This window comes from Sturnira hondurensis, unplaced genomic scaffold, assembly GCF_014824575.4.
Source record: "Sturnira hondurensis isolate 20B ecotype Veracruz unplaced genomic scaffold, ASM1482457v3 Scaffold0002638, whole genome shotgun sequence".
NCBI classification, from domain to species: Eukaryota; Metazoa; Chordata; class Mammalia; order Chiroptera; family Phyllostomidae; genus Sturnira; species Sturnira hondurensis.
Genome location: NW_028075269.1, coordinates 5,526,345 through 5,545,579, shown reverse-complemented (window position 1 = coordinate 5,545,579; position 19,235 = coordinate 5,526,345). Strand labels below are relative to the sequence as shown.

Here is a 19,235-nt window from a genome sequence, read left to right as displayed (position 1 = left end):
GCGCTGGCTCCTACCCTGGGAGGACTCTGAAGGGCCTTGCAGTGCTCTCCTGAGTTCGCCGTCCAAGGGGGCTCCCTCTCCCCACCTAGAAACTCCTGCTGGCCATCTAGAGGCATTTACATAACACTCTGGGATTACTGGCTGTTCATCTGCCACGAAAGGATGATTCGATGTCAGATCATTTAATTTTGGTTTTGTAGGAGTCACTGACTGTTAGCACTGGAAAGAACCTCGTCCATGATCTATGCCTGGTTTTCAAATTTGGACCAGAAGTGTCACCCCTCCCCACCCTGAAATCGTGGAACACATCTCTGCTTGGGGACAGCAGTCTTTACATCTGTGTCTTTTAAATCATGCTTAATTAGCACTGTATGCAACCATTAGCAATTGGTTCAAATTGGCATATGTGAGGAAACAGGTTTCTATCCATATCTGGCATCTCATATCTTTCTATCACAGCTGGGAAAATCAAGGAGGTGACATTTAATGCGTGCAAGGATTAGACTTGAGCACTGTAGAGTGCCATGCGAAAATTCTGAGATGCGAGGGTTGTGACTACAAACTACAATCATTTAAGTACCAAATATCATGTCTTTTGCTTATGCTGTTATTTTGTGCTCCTCTTTCCTGTAATGAAGAAGGAAATATTTTAAGTGATGATTTACCCTCTTACCACACACCAATCTAGAGGTAGCTAAAAGCAGGCTCTGGGTGATGAAATTATAAATGATTAGTTTGAGTCATTTACAAATCATTTATCAATGACTGTTCCATACGTTTTTTATTGCATGGCTCTGCAATAACATAGCCATGCAGAGGCTCGGGTCTCAGGTCACTCCTCTCGTCTCTCTGCATTCTTGAGAAGAGCCGTGTGGGAAAGTCCTGCGCTCTAATCTAAGACACCTGAACTGTTGCACCTAGCTGAGGATGAGTCCTTTTCTGGGACTCAGTTTCCCCTACTGTAATAGGAGAATATTGGACACTTCATAGGAATTCACAACTGGATCCCTGTGCCTGGAAGAGAAAAAATGGCTCATTATTGAAGAGTAGATTGCAAACATGTATTTATTTCCTTGTGTGTGTGTGTGTGTGTGTGTGTGTGTGTGTGTGTGGTGTCAAAAAGAAAGCAAATTTAAGTGAGGATGAGAATTGACCAGGGAAAGACATAAAATAAAGTGCATTTCCACCCTTTTAAAGCGTTAATTAAGTAACCTAGACCTGGCTTCAGAATTACTGAACAGCATCGTGGTTTCTATGACTTTGAATGGGATCCCCCTCCATCTACATTTTGAGGGCACGTAAGTTACAAGTCCTGTCATAAAATCTTCCAGTTGGTTCTACGGAAAACTGGAGAAAGTTGGAGTTTTCAGGCAGACCAGCAGAGATCAAGTCCTGGCATGGCCTAGACTTCTGTTTCTTTTGAAGATCGTAAGGGTGGTCCGGAGATGGAGGGTTGCCAGATACGTAGCTGTCCCTCTGCCTGTCACATATACTCTGAGTAAACTGGCTTGAATCCCATCTTTCTCTTCCCTTTTGTACTGGCCACTCTTTGCCATATCAGAAAGTTACAGATAGAAATTAGAAAATAAGCCAGCATTACATGAGAATGTATTTATTGTCTGAATAATAAAACTTGGTTAAGGAGTTATTAAAATTCCCCCTACCTGAAGTACAAGTTTCCATAAACAAACAGAAGCAACTCCCCCAAATGAGAAAGCATACATTGGTAAACTAAATCATAGGCCTTTGGGGGGTGCTTTCAAACAATCAATCTACTTCTTCGTGGTGGACCATACGTAGCACTGATGACCCAGACGTAGGGTGCGAGACATAGCGAATCAACTTATCGACAGGAGTGCACAGCCACCACAAAGTTGAGACTTCAGTGTGGTCGCTTTAACTGACACACCACCACAGAAGCATTTCAGACATCTTCCTGCAAAGGATGACCTGCTTATAGTTTCTAGCCAATACTCTTACCAAAAAAAAATTCCTAAAAACAAAATCTTAGAGATCATGGTAATAAATAAGAGAGAAAAGGTGAGGAAGAAACAAGCAACTTCCATCTGCAGGCAAGCGTGCAGATGCAGCAGAGCGCACCTCATCCTCCATCCCAGGCGACCTTGACAGCTTTCAGAGCCCCCAGTCACAGCTGAAAACGGAAAGGAGCTATGCACACCGCTTTCTGAGTGTTTCCACAACATCTCCGGGAGGGGAAAGCTAAGCACTGCATAATCTGTGTGCTTTGGCTGAAACAGGTGTCTCTGCAGCTTTATCAAGCCTGTAGGAAAGGTGGGAGGCATGGTTTAACACTTTTCAGGTGACTAATCAATGGCAGGCACATAAATAAGGTAAAACAAAACCACTCAACTCCCACTTCTTTTAAAGAGGACTTCAGATCATTCTCCAAGTGCAAATCTGGGTAAGAAGATTGTAAGTGTAAGGGAAATGTCAGCCCTGTCTTCTGTTCCCCAGCCTCCACAGCAGGGTAGCTCTGCTACCCTCTCCAGGCAGGGTGCCCAGTCACCTATACTTTAAGATAGTCGTTTTTCAGGCGACCTAGTCGGGTCCCGTGGCTCCTGATGGTGAGGGCCAGCAGCTCATATCTGTCCCTGAGCCCCACAGAGATGGCGAGCGTTTCCTTCAGCAGGGACTTGGTGTGGACCAGCATCCCCAAGAAGTCCTCATTGAGTCTGCTCTCCTGCCGGCTGTCCTGTTCCTGGCCCTGCTTGAACTTGCTTTCCAGCTCAGTGAGGGACTTGTCGGAGTTGGAGTACGCATCCCCGATCTGGTGGGACTCCCGGCGCAGGTACTTTCCGTAGCTCTCTTCCCCGTCCAGGTCATAGGAGATGCTCTTACTGATGCCCTCCAGGACCCGCCCAGCGTCCTCCACCTGGCGGCCCAGCACTGTGAACTGTTCCCGCAGGGTGAGGCTCAGGAGACGGCTGGCCTGGCTCCCCTCCCCCTGGGAGCAACGCCGGTGGTCACTCACCCTGAAGAGCAGCTGGCACTTCTCCGGGTCATCGTTCTCCTCGTAGTCCCCGTCAGGCACGAAGTAGTGGTGCAGCGTCCCATTGGACATCTCCGGGTAGAGAGGGCCATCGAAGTAGCCCTGGCAGAGGTGCCAGAAGAAACCCATCCAGAGGAACTTCAGAAACATCATCCTGTATGTTCAGGATGACAGGGGACCCCTGAAGAAGACTTTTCGCCCAGGCACGAGAAAGGGGTCCCCCTTGGGAGTCAGCGCCTCCCTGAGACAGCGGCAGCCTCAGTCCAATCCGGCTTGCTGCACCCTGTCCCCACCTCCCCAGCAGGCTTCATGTGGCTGTGGCAACAGCGCCTGGGTAGCAGGGTCAGCAGCGCGGGATGCACCAGGCTCAGAGCTGCAGCGCTACGTGCTGGGCGGCTGGAACTCCGAAGGCTCTTTCCGCAGGGATCGCAGGGCTCTGGCGGGACGCAGGCTCCGTCTCCTGAGCGCACTGTCGGAGTTTCCCCTTGCTGCAGGAGTTGGAGCCTGTAGCTGGAGAGAAAGACTGGTTCTTGCCCTCTGGTACTATTTCAACTTCTGGACTGGGTGGGAATGTGGAGCTTTTCCTTTGGCTAATGATATCCTGAGGATCTCTCTGCTCTCAAATTACAGCTGGTTTCGTCACTTGGAAGCTAGGGAACAAGTTTGGAAAGAAACCTCTCATCAGGTCTCTGTTATTAAAGGTACAGGGTCTCTTTTTCAAGATTGGAAGGGAGACCGTAAAAATAAGAATTTGGCTTGAAGGAAAAAATGGGGACAGGATAGGTAGAAATTCCCATAACAAAAAGATTGGTTTGCTATCAGCAGATTGGGAGGAAGAAGGGTGATCACCCTAGAAAAATGACATTTTGCATTTAATACGGATCAGTTAGATGGGATTCAATGATTATGTCTTTCATGTAAAAAGTTTGTGACTTTGAATTTGAAGTGTAGAAAGTGGCAGTATGATGTGAAAATGGTTAATTAAAATTAATAATAACACTTTGGATGCAATAGGAAATAGAAAAGTGATTAATGCATGGTTGTAAGTATATATAAGAATAAAAGCTGAAATGGAATTTTGCCAGTTTTATAAGTAAATGGACATGTGAAATAATTGTTTAATTTTATAAAAAAAAACAACCCCTCCATGCTAAGCTCCTACATTGTATCTTTAAATTGACACCTTTATAGCTATTACCTCTTTTTGGTAGTTTCCCTATTTTCCAGATGGAGAAACAAAGGGACAGGATGTTAAACAAATTGTTTATAGTCACAAAGTTATGTTGCAGTTAACCTTGTAGTTGAGCCAGCACTTATTAATTCACAGGGTCTTTTCATGTAGGGAAAAGGTACTTTTTTTTAACTGGCTATTATAATTTCTGATTTTTTAGAAGATTTTATTTATTTATGTTTAGAGGGGAAAGGAAAGAAAGAGGGAGAGAAACATCAATGTATGGTTGCTTCCTGTGCATCCCCTGCTGGGAACTGGCCTGCAACCCAGGCATGTGGCCTGACTGGGAATCGAACCGTGGTTGTTCAGTTCGCAGGCCCGAGCTCAATCCACTGAGCCACGCCAGCCAGGGCTAATTTCTGATTTTTAATTGACTAGAAAATGGCCATCCTCAGGCCATCTAATTTGTTCAACAATGTTTATGGGGCACTTCCTACAGACCACAGCCTACTCACGTCTTCCAAACAGAGCAGTGAATAAAAAATGGAGACCAATCCTTGCTCTCCTAGGGCTTCTGTTCCTGGGAAATGGAGAGAGGATTACATAAGATATAATGTATGTTGGGTAGGAATGGGGTTGTAGAGAAAAGACAGGGAAGGGAGGGGAAAGCAAGAGGCAGTGAGGTTATTTCCTGTTTCTGACTTGACATCTAACTGAAACACTCATATGATTTGCCTGTGTTTATACTGATCACCCTCTTCAAGTCATGGGGGACTGGTATCATTCAGAGCCACAGTACCATACAGTTTTGGGACTGTGACATTTATTGCCATCACTTTTACTGCCATGAAGCCAGACTCTTGGATAGACATGAGAAGTCTTGTCAGAGAAGTGGATATTTTGTTCACGTGGTGTCGTATGCACAGATTTTTGAGACCTGTTGATTGCACATTTTTCAATGTTAACCAATTTTTTTTCTAACAACAAATAATTTTATATGTATTTTTACACATTAGCCCCATTTTACAGATGAATAGACAGAGAGGTTAAGTAACATAGCTAGCACGTAGTAAATTTCAGATCCAGGTGCTTTGACTGCAGATTCCATGTTCGAGATTACTGCACTAAACTGGACTGAATTAATCCTGAGCCACATGGGGGCCTGCATCCTTAATGAGCACCTGAGACAAACATATGTCTACTTTGTCTAAAAGCAGACAGCATATTAAAAAATAAGTAACAAATCAGTGTGTCATCCTTGCACAGGGGCCACGCCACTCTTCTCTGTGTCATTCCCATGTTAGTCTATGCGCTGTTGATGCTCCGACTGACTGTACAGTTTAGTTCTTATCCACATACCCAGCATCATGAAAACAGAGACCAAAGGAGTTTCCTTAGTGTTGATACTCACTGAAAGACTGTGGCTGTTTTCACTGTACAGGTTTGCCCTTCTCTGCAAAAGTACAGTGTTTCTGTGAAACGTTTTGTAAGCCAAAATGGCATAAAGTAATTACTGTTAATTTATAAAGGAAAAATTTGGGAGCATTCCCAGACCCCCAAAATAACCTACCGGATCATACCAAGTTACATATAAAACTGAAAATCATACTCCCAAAATAGTAGAAGCAGGAATGATGTGCTGCACTGCCTATGTAATGTGGAAATAATGTATATCCAGTGTATTTTTACTTACAAGGCCCCACTGCCTCTGTAACTGGCTCACTGAAGAACAAATACTGAACACTGTTTTCACTTTGGACTTTTTTTTTTAAAGCAAAACTATTCTTTGGATTTCTTTTGGTTCATGAAAACAGGTACTTTTGTAAAGGTGAAGTGGCATGAGGTGAATTTTTGAAAAGTAAGGCATACCGACATTCCAACAGAAAACTACAACCACCTGGCTGGTGTGGATCAGTGGGTTGAGCACAGGCCTGCAAACCAAAACGTCATTGGGTCCATTCCCTGTCGAGGCACATGCCTGGGTTGTGGGCCTGGTCCCCCAGCTGGGCGTGTGCAAGAGGCAACGTAGTGATGTTTTTCTTTCTTTCTCCCTCCCTCCCCCTTCTCTAAAAATAAATGGAGAAAATCTAAAAAAAAAAAAAAAAAAAGGAAAAAGGAAAAAAGAAAAGAAAAAAGAAAACTACAATGTTTTCCAGTTGAGAAACTGAACTTTTGGACTCAAGAACCAGATTGCATCATTCCTTTTCCCTGGGACATTAACAAGTGACAACAGATGGATTCAAATTGCCTGCTTGACAGAGAAGAAAACTTTATTCTGATTCACTCCACTTCCTGCACAATCCCTCCCTGACTTACTAAATAATTCTATTAAGTACACCTGTATTAAGCACTTACTACTACTTGTCCTGTGCATGTAGGGTGCAGTGTTAAGTTAGGTACAGATGCAAAAGTGTGCAATAAATAATTTCAGCCTATAGGGAGATTGCTCTCTGGTTTGATATATGTGTATACACACACACACACACACACATAATCAGGATAAGAATGGCTAGGAATATTTATGTTTTCCTGCAATTAATTTATCTAAAGATATGAGCCCCATGCTATGCATCAGAAAGGAATCATCTTGGTGCAAATAACTGCAAATCAAACTCAATCAGGTTAAAAGCAAAAGGAATTCGTGACTTACACAAAATCTATGACTAGATTTTCAACCTATCTCTGGTCCAGAATCTAGTTTCCTATCACCAGTTTTGGGATTTACTTCCTCAGCTTACACTCACTCTTGGGCAGTCTCTTTCATTTGTGTTTCCGAGATGGCCACCAGTGTCGTCAGGGACTTCCTTCCTTATGTCTAGCAAAAATGCCAGATTAGATTTTCCAGTAGCTTATATGCGGGTCCTCCAAATCAACCTTGGTGGCCACAGTTAGCCTGATTTCGATCATTAATCCATCCTTGAACCAGGCTGATTGTAGTCAGAGGTTTAGAATAAGCCCCTGGGCTTAGTAAGGGCCCCATTCTGCAGCTGCAGGCAAGGGGCCACACCAGCTGCGTGGCTGGGGGATTCAGGGTCCTGGTTAGGAAGGGGAAATTATGAGAACAGATTCTGAGGAAGTAACTACAAACGTTTCCTCGACTCCATGCCTTTGTCTTTGTCAGCCACGTCTAAAAGACACAGGCACGTTTCTGCTGCCGGAGAGTAGTAAGAGTTTAAGAGCTGGTTCGATGGAAGAAAAAGCTCCCTTTGTAGCACTTGCTGATTTCCATGTTATAAATACTCCCACGGTGGCAGATGTCACTGACCGCAGAGTTGGGAACACGGCAATGGCACCCAGTACAGAGCACTTCCATCACACCCGTGCATTAGATGCAAATGGCCCCCAAATCACAGAAAACAGTCAAGTGTTATACAATGAGAAGTGATTAATCTTACATATACATCTCCTTTACTTTATTTAATTATATGTTTAAATAACAATTTTGATAATGACTATGTCTAACAACTGACTTGCAAAATTCCCCCAAACCTAACAATTGGTTCTCACGAGAAGGTGCTAGTAGGCACCAGCATAACACAATCTTTTGCACTAAACTCTTCATCTTGTTCACTTTTAAAAGGTATTTATTGGTGTTGGGTTGGCCAAGAAGTTTGTTGGGTTTTAAGGTAAAAACTAAAGACACAATTTTCATTTTCACCAATAACTTTATTGAGCAATGTATTCATTGTTTTGCTCCTCTGCCTTCTGCCAACTTTCAGGCAACTTCATAATTTCATCTTCCCCAGACTTTTGAACTTTTTGAGCAGCAAACAACTGCTCCACATGCCTTTTACAGTCTTCCAGCCATCAGAGAGATGCAAAAGAAAACCACAATTAGATACCACTTCACACTGGTCAGAATGGCCATCATAAACAAAGCAACAAACAACAAGTGCTGGTGAAGATGTGGAGAAAAGGGAACCCTCGTGCACTGTTGGTGGGAATGCAGACTGGTGCAGCCACTATGGAAGACAGTATGGAATTTTCTCGAAAAACCAAAAAGGGAACTGCTTTTTGATCCAGCAGTTCTACTGTTGGGATTATACCCTAAGAATCCTGAAACACCAATTCAAAAGAACCTGTTTATCCCTACATTAATAGCAGTGCTATTTATAATAGCCAAGTGCTGGAAATAGTAAATGAGTGGATCAAAAAACTGGTACATTCACACAATGGAATACCCTCACAGACTCTGTCCTGCAGAGTCCGCCTGATGAGAATCAATGTACAGGTGACAACAATCCTGTGTGGAAAAAGGGAACAGGCGTGACTACTCTCTCAAGGGGAGAGTGCCTATGGTGCCTTGGCTACTCCCTCAAGAAGGGAGCGCCCGGACCCTTGCCTAGACAGGCTTTTATTGTTTTCCTGGGGTCTTACATCATAGAAAGGTTTATTATCTATCACATAGAACATTATTGTCTACATTCTAGGTATAATCAAGGAAATAAAAATAACATGCAAAGGGGAATGGTGATGAGCTCATTAGCTCTGTCCTTGGGAGAACTCATTCAGGCTTTGGATATTACCTTGAAGATAGACAATACACATTTGTTGTTTTAGACCAGGGTAGTGGAGTTTTAGCAGAGCAAGCCATAACAATCTGTATGCATTTTCTAGGTCTGATTCCCACGGGAAAACTCAGTTTGAAGGTCTGGCTCCTGCCTACCACTTTGCTTCTGTAGGTTTTCCATACAGAGCTGAGTCACATTTGCCAGGCCAAGGTAAACCAGTTCCCTACAGAATACTACATAGCAGAAAAAAAGAAAGAACACCTACCTTTTGCAACAGCATGATGGAACTGGAGAGTATTATGCTAAGTGAAATAAGCCAGGCAGTGAAAGGGACTTGAAATATTTTCCATTAAGAGAATTTTGTAAAGACTGAAATAAATGGAAATCCAAAAGTGCAATTGTCTGGTGCTTGTCTGATGAATACAACAGATAAATCAGAACTTTCCAGCCAAGCTGTAACAGTTTTTGCCTGGTTGTCAAAGAAATATGCAATCTTGCGTTACTGATGGAAGATTATGTATTTTCTCTTGATTAATTCTGGACACTTTTTCTCTTTTTTTAAAGATTTTTTAAAATTTAACTTTAGACAGAGGGGAGAGGAGGGAGTGAGAGAGGAAGAGAAACATCAGTGTGTGGTTGTCTCTCACATGCCCCCTACTGTGGACCTGGCCTGCAATCCAGGCATGTGCCCTGCCTGGGAATCCAACCTGGGACCCTTTGGTTCTCAGGTCAGCACTCAGTCCACTGAGGCACACTACCCAGGGTGTACACTCTTCACTGAGTGCTACAGTTGATCTAATTGAGAGCAGTCTTTGTTGGAATTAATCGTTTGGTTTTCTGGAAGTAGGTCATAATAGGGGACTCCCTTCAATCCCACATATACACAACCAGCATCACCTTCTTTGAGTGAAGACCGGCCTTTGGTGTGTTTGATGGTGGTTCCTATTATGTGCCCCATGATCTCTTTCATTCCACATTACTGGAAAGTATCCATTTTTCAATGCCCATCACAATTTGTTTTAAAACCAGAACATTTTCATTGTGTTTAAGTAGAGAATACCACGTGGAAATCCAGTCAAGAAGGTTTATTTTTGCTTAACTCATGCGGAACCCAAACATTAAAGCGATTAACATAATCAGCCTGGTGCAAATGCTTTTCAGTGCTTGATTTGGATATTTTGAGTATGTCGACTATTTCCTGTGTAGTATAACATTGATTGTTCTCAATTGATGTCTTGACTTAATTGCTATCAACTTCAACTGGTCTACCAAACCATGGAGCATTTATTATTCAGCAAAAGAAATCTCTGGCATGAAACTTCTAAACCACTTTTGACATGTTTGTTGAGTCACAGCAGCTTCTCCATACACTGAACAAATCTTTTTTTGTGTGTGATCCAGTTGCATTTTTATTTTTCTTGAAACAGTAAAGCATAATAGGCCATAAAAGTTGCTTATGTTCTTTCATCTTCAATATTAAAATGGCTACACAAAATTTTACAATTTTGATAAGCTTTTACAAAATGTATGCTGACATGACAGCTATCACAATGCATTCTAATAAAATTGTTTGAAATGAAGTTAAAGACAACTAAGTACTACTACAGCCATGTTATAGAAAACTGAATAAATATTCTGGCCAACCCAATAGGTTCTTTACATGTGCCCAATTTCACCTTGGGCCAGTCTACTGGAGTCAAAGTCAAGGCGGGTTTCTGAGGATCAGCCTAAAAGAAATGGAACCAGAGGAAATTTCCAAACACAGACATACCAGAGGACTTTGAAGAGTAGGTAGAAGAAGCACTATCTACTGATAGAAAGACAGCTGAGCCTAAGGCTGAAAACTAGAGACAGAGTCAAAGGGCAGAAACAGGATAAATTTAAGGATAAAGAAGGACCTCAGCAGCAGCAGTGGCCAGAGTCAAGTAAGTAAGTAAGTAAGTAAGTAAGTAAGCTCCTTTGTCCAATACCGGCTGCTTATATGTAGTTCCCACTGTGCAGGGCTAGTAGGGTTGGCTAGCTTCAAACTGATTTATCTTTTATCCCTTTCAGCACACTTTAAAATCTTGCTCCTTTGGTCCAATTACCACTTTAGAGAGGGAAGCAGCAACTCAGGCTGGCACCGAGAGCTTAAAGCCCTGTAAGATTCCTTAAGCTCTGTGATTTCCACTTGACAAAGGTTTCTGGGGTCCCCTGGCCATTTCTAATTATGTTAGTAAAAGTTTTCTAGAAAAGGGGCTTGTATGCACTAAATAAAAGAAGTGTTGGGGAGGTGAAGTCCCACTATACTCTAGAAACCCACAAGGGGCCTCTGGGAAGTGGAAGCTCTCACTCTTAAATCCCTCTAAAACTGCAAGACTGAATTTCTGTACCATGAAAAGAAGAAAAAAAAATACAAAAGAGAGTTAGCCTGGACCAGAGTAGGGATCTCAGTGGGAGAAGAGAAGAAAAGGGAGGAAGATGAAAGGGACAGCATTGAACACTTTGAGGTTATTTGATCAATTAACAAGTAATCGATAGCAATTTATTGAGCAGCAATTGTTTACAGAGGGTAGGAAGGAGAGAGGAAGAGAAATGGAAAAGAGAGAAATGAAAGAGAGGAGTAGGTAGGGAAGGAAGGTGGAAAGCAAGCAAGGAGGAAAAGATGGAAGGAAAAGGAGAAAAAAGGTGTAATAAATTTTGATTATCTTCTGTGCTCTTTATTTGCCACATTATCTCAGTGAAGTGGTTATTATTATTTGCTGTAAGAATATTGGTTAAGAGCTGAGGAGAATTAATTAACAAGAACAATTACAAAGTTCCCATTACATAGAGGTAATAAAACACACCTATGAAAATATAATTAGAATGCTAACAAGGAAGTAGGTACAATGTGGGAAGTGCCTGGTAGGTTCTCCCAATCTTCTATTATTCAGAATAAGCTATGATACACTGCGGTAAGAATGCTAACAGCAAATTCAAGTCTGTTGCAAGCCAAGGTGACTCAGTAACTCTTCCCTATACTTAAGTGTAATGTCACTTCCTCTCATGTACTAACTTTAATGTCATTTCTTCTAAAAGCTCTTCCTTGATTTCTGGATTTTAATTAGCTCTCCCTATCATTCCATTTGATATCACCCTGTTCTTTTCCTCATGGTACTTTCCACTATTTAAATTGTGGTATTTATTTAGGTATTTATTTAATTGTGCCTTAATTTAGGTATTTATTTGTTTTAGGTTTGTTTTTACAGCTTGACTTATGCTACATGGGGATAGAAACCTGTTCACTTCTCTCTCTCCACTGCCAGGGTCAAAGGAGGTACTAAATACATGTGAGCACCCTAGGGTAAGTTGGTCACTTCCTCTTTAGCGTTTTGAGAAGTTGTTTTCATAGTTAGTGTTCAATGACGCATTTTTTGTTCTTTTATGGTGTGCGTTGCATTTTATTTTGTTATCTGTTAACCTAACATATCCCCCACACTTGACTGTGTGTTCAAGGTAGCGATGTGTTTTATTTATCTTTATCTTCTTTGTAATAAGCACAGAGCCAGGCAGATATCCAAATATTTGTTAGTTGTTGAGATAACCAAACTGTAGAATTTAAGGAATTCTACTTAATGACGGTCAGATAATCTATCTGCATCTTTGTCTTATCTGGCCAAATCAGCTAGTGATGGCTCACACTTAATCTGGATGATCTTGGCAGAAGAGATGAGATGGAGCACTGTGAATTCCAATATTTGGAACTTTCAGAAGAAGGGAGTACCACTCAGAAGGCTGACTTCTGACCCATCCTAAGTAAACTGTGCAACAGTTTGTACATACAGTCCTAGAATATTCTGGGCTGTAAACTGCAGAAGCATCAGACCATGCTACAAGATGATTTGCTCTTGTCCTGGTAAAAGTTTTTTACTTTTCTGCTATTGGCACTGCCTACCCTGGTTTATGATCCAGCCAGCTTTGAGAGAAACCAGGCCTTCTTTATTTCCCTTTTGGAGTAGTCTTCTATTTTTTCTCATCATTTGAATGGTCAGTTCTAATAGAATTGGAAGAGATGAGAAAAAGCAGAGAAATGATGTGTGAAGAGAGAACATAAGTCTCACCTCAGTTGTGCAAGCACTTCGTCCTTTATGAGCAACCACATGGGAAAACAAGTTGTAGATGCAGCTCTGCAGTCTGCGGAGGTTGCAGGGATCCCAGGGTACAAATAGCCTGTAAATGGAAATGTAAGTTTAAGACTATAGGAGAAGGACCTATGAAACCTATGATGATTCGAGGGAGTGGAAACTCACATCTAAATGGAAACAGAACAAGTGTCATGAAATTTTCAGGCCAAGAGCCACTGACTAAGGTTACTGAGAAACCATGGGGCTGAGTCAGTCTCTTATTCAAGGCTGTTTCTGGTCTTAATAAAACTCATAAAGGAGTTCACAAAATGGACAACCAGAAGCCCCTCAGTTATCACTTGGAGTAGGGAGTGGAGGGATGTGGCAGGGTTAATAATAGCGTTTCTTTTTTTTTCTTTGTCAGAAAACAGGAACATCTTCCACGCTTGTATTTCTTAGTTCTTGGAGGCCTCTTTTCTTCAAGATCCTAAAGATTTCAAAATTGCCCAGCAGTGAACAAATCCTTGATTATATTTTGAGTCCAAATCCAAATCCAACTTTCAATTCTAAAGAAATGCAGTTGGAAGAGGATAATAGGGGCTATTTTGAAGATGAGTCAAAATGGGCCCTCCATTATTGCCTCTGGGAGAAATCTGAACACATTTCAGACAGCTTATTTCCAGATCCAAGTTCCAGGGTGGACCCGGTTTGCTCCACTTCTCACTTTTCAGCTTTATGTAGCCTCATGGACACTCACACTTTCCTTCTCAGTTCTCTCCCTTACTCCTCACTTGGCCCTTGCTGCTGATGACCCTGATGATTAGATGTCAGACAGATGGAGGTAGAAGAAAAGTTTTATCTGGAGGTTAGCTATAAAACAACTCACTTAAATGCGGTCTCTAGGTTTTGAATCTTCATTTAGACAGGCTCTTGCTTAAAACTTCTAACCAAGTTCAGTGTAGGTGCTTCAACAAATATTTGTTAATAGAAGTATGAAGCAAATGGTCACAAAATAAATGAGGTTATCAATTAAATATTGACTGTATGTTTAGAACCATAGGCATGAGAGGACTGATGACATAGATCTGAAATGCAATTCATTAGTGTGGTTAAGACTTTTCAACAGAGGTTACGTATCAGGTAGCCAAAGATTATTCAGATGAGAAAAACATATTCCTTTACCGCTGAAATTTTCCTGCAAAATTTTGTTCATGACCAAAAATGGCTTTGCGTCACCGCCTGCCATCCCTACCATATGCTGTGCTACTGCAGCTTTGGGAAGAACGAACAGCACATAAAAGAATGTAAGCAGCTGTAAAAGGAACATGGAGTAGATTTGGTTACATAATAAAGAATATGTAAAGATCAGTATAGTCACATTAAATGACTTGGAACAACATTTGTCACACATTTTGATAAGAAATTTTTAATATTCTTAGGGTATATTGTGGTCATAGAACTCAATAAGAAAAACACTACAAGCCTAGAAGATAAACACATAAGCAACATAAATAGGCAGTTTTTAGTAGAGAAAATTACATATCAATTTAACATATTGAGTATGTAATCTACCAAGTAATGAAAAACCAAAAATGAAAATAACCATAGGATAATGTTTATCCTAATATCTTAGTATAAAATAATTATATTTCTTTTTTTGGATTTTATTTATTTATCTCTAGAGGGGAAGGGAAGGAGAGAGGGAGAGAAATATCAATGTATGGTTGCCTTTCATGCATCCCCTGCCGGGACCTGGCCTGCAACCCAGGCATGTGCCCTGACTGGGAATCGGACCACAGTCCTTTGGTTCTCAGGCCTGTGCTCAATCCACTGCTACACCAGTCAGGACAATATACTTATATTTCTTAATGTTATAATGGCACAGAAAAACAAGCATTCTCATATATTAAATGTGGAAATATTAAAGGGTTTGACTTTTTTGCAAAGCAGCGTGGCTAGTTGCATTGATTTACAATTTTTTGAATAAAAGAAAAAAATTTTCATAACCTTAGACTTAATAATTTTGTTTCTAGCATACATACCAGAGCCATTAACATAAATGCATAGAAAGATTCTGAGGAAAGCAGTTTATTGTGTCACCGTTTCTAAGAATAGAAAGCTAGAAAAAAAACCAGGATGTCCCAAAGAGAAAAAAGCTAAATATACAATGTATCCACATCCACATGGAAATATTTTGCATCTTTTAAAAATTAAGTTATTTTAATAAAATGACAAACTATTACTAAAGGGACAAAACTATCTTATTAATATAGTTAAATTTACTATAGTTATTTAATATAGTTACATTTACTATATTAAAAATAGTTAATAACATAACAGTAACAACAAAGACAACAGTGCAAAGCCAGGGTGGTAATATGACAAAAGGTGGCATGCCTGCTTCTTGGAGGGAGTACAGTAGCCCCCCCTTTATCTGCAGGAAATAGGTTCCACAGTCCGCAAGAAACACCTGAAACCACGGGTGGTATGAAAGCCTGTGTGTGCTATGTTTTTTCCTATGCATATTGTACATACCTGTGATAAAGCTTAATGTACAAATTAGGCACAGTAAGAGATTAACAACAACTAGTAATAAAATGGAACAACTATTACAATGTAGTGTAATCAAAGCTATGTGAATTCTAATAACTCTTTATTATACTGCATTCACCCTTCTTTTTCTGGTGACAGGAGACGACACAATGCCGACGTGATGAGATGAAGTGAGGTGGATGACACAGGCTTTGTGCATAAGGTTAAGATGCTCCGAGGATTACGTGAAAACAGACTCTGTGATACTGCGCTGGTCAGTCGAACAACCTGGGCGGCTAGTACATGACATGGACTCCTGGGCAGAGGGTGATTCGTATCCTGGGGAGGATGGAGTGGGACAGTGCGATTTTTTTTATCGTGCCAGGCAGGACAGTGCTGGATTTAAAACTTATATATATTTTTATTTCTGTAATTTTCTGTTTAATATTTTCAGACCATGGTTTGGCCTTGGGTAATGGAAACCAAGGAACGTGAAATCGTGCATAAGGGGTGGGCTACCATAGAGACAAAAGTTATGTTCTTCTTTAATTTTGTTCGCATTCCTCACATTTTCTACCATAGGACGTAGTATAAGTTTTAGGATGAAAAAGAAAGAGGGAAACAGTTCGAAGAGGTAGGAAAACTTGGGCCGCATTCTGAAAGCCCCTGGCCTCATGGAGCTCCTGACTTCATATTCTTCCGGGGCAGTGCTTCCCTGGCGGTCTCATCCTGGGTGTGGCAGACTGCAGACTTTCATTTGCATTCATCTTTTAAAGCACTTGCCTCTGAAGCCAGATACCCAAGCTTCTGATTCAGGAGCCTCTGATAGATTCCTTCCACTGTTGAAATTAAACCAGCATGTTCCATTCTTGTAGACCTGGAGGTTAAATTTCAAGATTTTCAGAATTGGAATTGCTACTGCCGGTGTTATGGGTTGGGCTATAGGGCAAAGCAAGGGGGAGATGCAGTCCTTATGTGCTGTGGAGTTATTTTGTGATGAAGCCTCTCTATACAAGACTACCTCACCAGAAATCCTAAAATTCAGAAATTATAGTCAAGGTAAGTAATCTAAGACCAATGAATTTTAATCTTTTTTTCTTTCTTACCTCCAAGATCCTTGTATATTTATTAAGATTGCTGCTTCATATATATATTTTTCCCTCACACTATCACCTAAATGGAAGGGACTTCTATTAGGTAGCTTCATAGCCTAATTTATATCCTGTAATATACAGAGAAAAAATTACACATTATTAGATATTTAACATGTTTTTTCAATTTTATTTCTTTTACTCTAAACAAAGGTTCCCTTCAGGGATATTTAAAGCAAGTTTGAAGACACGTGGTTGTTCACAATGTTGTTGTATAGAAAATGGGGGAGAAAGGCATAATTTCCCATTCTCAAAAACAACAAAGAGGGCAGGTTTTAGTAAAGTTTAACAACAAAATTTGTTTTGGTCTTAACACTAGTCATGGGAAAAATCTTTCAAAGTATTTTATTTTGCAAAGCTGTGAGAAATAAAAATGAAGTTTGGATTTTTGGCAAAGTTTAAAAATAGAACATGTACTACCAGGGAGGTCTGTCAAGTAACGAAGTAACTGATGGTGTTTAGAGACTCTTAACAGTATATAAAGATAGAAAATCACTTGTTCCTCAAAACAGACTAGTGTCTGGTACAAACTGACAGCAAATTATAGTTTATAAATAGTGGAACAACATGTGACCATTAATAACATTGTTATGACAGCATAGTAATATAATAGGGTTGAAGGTGTTTAATAGAGAGAGAATGCAAAATAAGAATGTTCTCTGTCTTTTCTTTCGGATTTTAGTTAACATTAGGGACAGTGAGCCACTTTCCTGCTGGGTATGGCACTGGGTCAATGTGTTTGAGGCTCTCCGCCTGGGATAACCCATCTTCCTCTGTTCTCCTTCCAAATGGTTTATTGATAATGGCTTTATCTCAAAAGTAGGAGCCAAATGGAAAAGGACAAAATGATCCCAGGAGAAGAAAATATTCTTGTCAGGAATAATAAAAATAAGTTTAAAAATAACTCAAAGTGATTCGACATTAGAATTCTGCTTTTCAATTGCAGAGTGATTTCTGCAATCTCCAGTTAAATGAGTGTATTTCTTATTTTTAACTTCCCGGGCCCTCCTTGGCTCAGGTATGGCTGCTTTCCCAAGCTGTTTGAGGAGAAGAAAGGGATTAAGTCTGGAATGGCGAATTTGCTGTTGTCTGCACTGTGGAATTCGCTGTGGGTGCGGAGCTCCAACAGCTGACAGGAAGGAGAAAAAGTACCCATTTGGATGTTAGGTCTATGTGAAACCAAATATCAGGCTTTTTGGATACACCCAGATCTTAGATGTTTGGCAATGTTCAGGCAAAATGTTTCTGTGTTTTCCTCTTACTCTAGGTATTTTGATATTTTGGGATCCTGGCCTTTGAATCTTAAACCAAATAAGTTTATAGGTATTTTAGTGTGAGGAAGAAAGACTACTGATTGGAAAATGCAGTCCCAAATACTAAAAACAGAATATCATCAAATCATATGAACTCAAATATTATAGGTAAACTTAAGACACTAATATATGTGTGTATATATATACACATATATGTACATGTATGTATATACATCTCATATTGATTTATGCTTCTGGAAAGCATGGAGTAACAGGTTAAATACCCTCTAACTAAAACACCAGACATAGTGCTTAAAATAAGAGTTTTCAAGACATCGGCAGAAGGTAAAGGATAACAGTGACCTATGAAATGAGGGAAGCCAGACATAGTGTAGGGAGAGGCAACCCAGGTGGCCTCCCTGAGTTGAGAAAATGGGGCCAGGTATCTGGGAGGTGAAGCTGGCGGAGTTCACAGACCAGAGTAGTGGAAAGGGTGCATATAACTCCACAGAGAAGGACCTCCAGAGATCTGCAGGCAGTCTCCCTCACATCTTCAGATGAGTATTGATCCGCACATGCATGTAAAGATACTACCGGAAGTAGAGAAAGAACCACACTAAAGGATTAGAGGAACCAGTCTCTGGAGCTTGCATGGGGCTAGAAGGGGTCCTGTTCCAACTGAGCAGTGTAGAAAACTTCATTACTCACTGAGTGTTGGGTAGATTAGTCAGAAGAATTTTGTTACAGTAGTGGGGAAATATTAACCATTTTCCAAATACTGTACTGATCCTGGATATAAAAACTTACAAACAGAACCTGATAATATCAAACCATTTCCATGTAATATACCCAAACTCCAAAACAAAATAAAAGAATGTCAATAAAGGAGGAAGAATATGGCAGTGGAGTAGGTAGAAGTTACACTCACCTCCTCCCAGGCCTGACCTGGAATTACAGTCACATCACAGAACCATTAGCCTGAATAACCAACTGCAGATGAGCTGGACAGAAGTCTCACAACCAAGGATTTACTGAAGGAGCCACAGCAAGACCGCTAGGAAGGGCAGAGACAGGAAACAGGCTGGCCCTGCACCAATATGTGATGTGTGAGGGCTGAAAATCCAAAGCCATGTCTTAGCTGCAAAGGTCCCCCATTAGGAAGGTGGAGTCTCAACCCCACACAGAGTTTCCTAGCCTCTAGCAACTGAGCTGAGAAGAGGTGCTCACATAACACCTGGCTGTGAAAATTAGCAGGAATCCTGTCTCCAGGGAAAGACTGGAGCCTACTAGTAACCCAGGAGTCCTCTTAAAGGGCCAACACACAAAATTTTGTTTGCAGAGTCTTACAAGGACAGACCCAGTGGTGTGAATCTGGGAAGAAAGCTAAAGGGACAGCAACCAGAGTCCCTATGCTGAGTCCATTTCCCACACTCCACGCAGATGTCATCTTTCCTGCTGGGAGCACTTCCCTCTAAACTGCATTGGACTGGAAAGACTGTGCAAGCCCCACCCTCAGGTGTCT

The 19,235-nt window shown here is 41.0% G+C and overlaps 1 protein-coding gene and 1 pseudogene across 1 annotated transcript; both read right to left on the bottom strand.

Moving 5' to 3' along the window:
• Positions 1-1,596: 1,596 nt before the first annotated feature.
• On the bottom strand, positions 1,597-3,626 carry FIBIN (fin bud initiation factor homolog). Its single transcript, XM_037040415.1, has one exon. The coding sequence runs from the start codon at positions 3,161-3,163 to the stop codon at positions 2,528-2,530; it is 636 nt and encodes a 211-aa protein (XP_036896310.1). The 5' UTR covers positions 3,164-3,626; the 3' UTR covers positions 1,597-2,527.
• A 1,783-nt stretch (positions 3,627-5,409) lies between these two features.
• Positions 5,410-5,505, bottom strand: LOC118983229 (uncharacterized; annotated as a pseudogene).
• Positions 5,506-19,235: the final 13,730 nt, after the last annotated feature.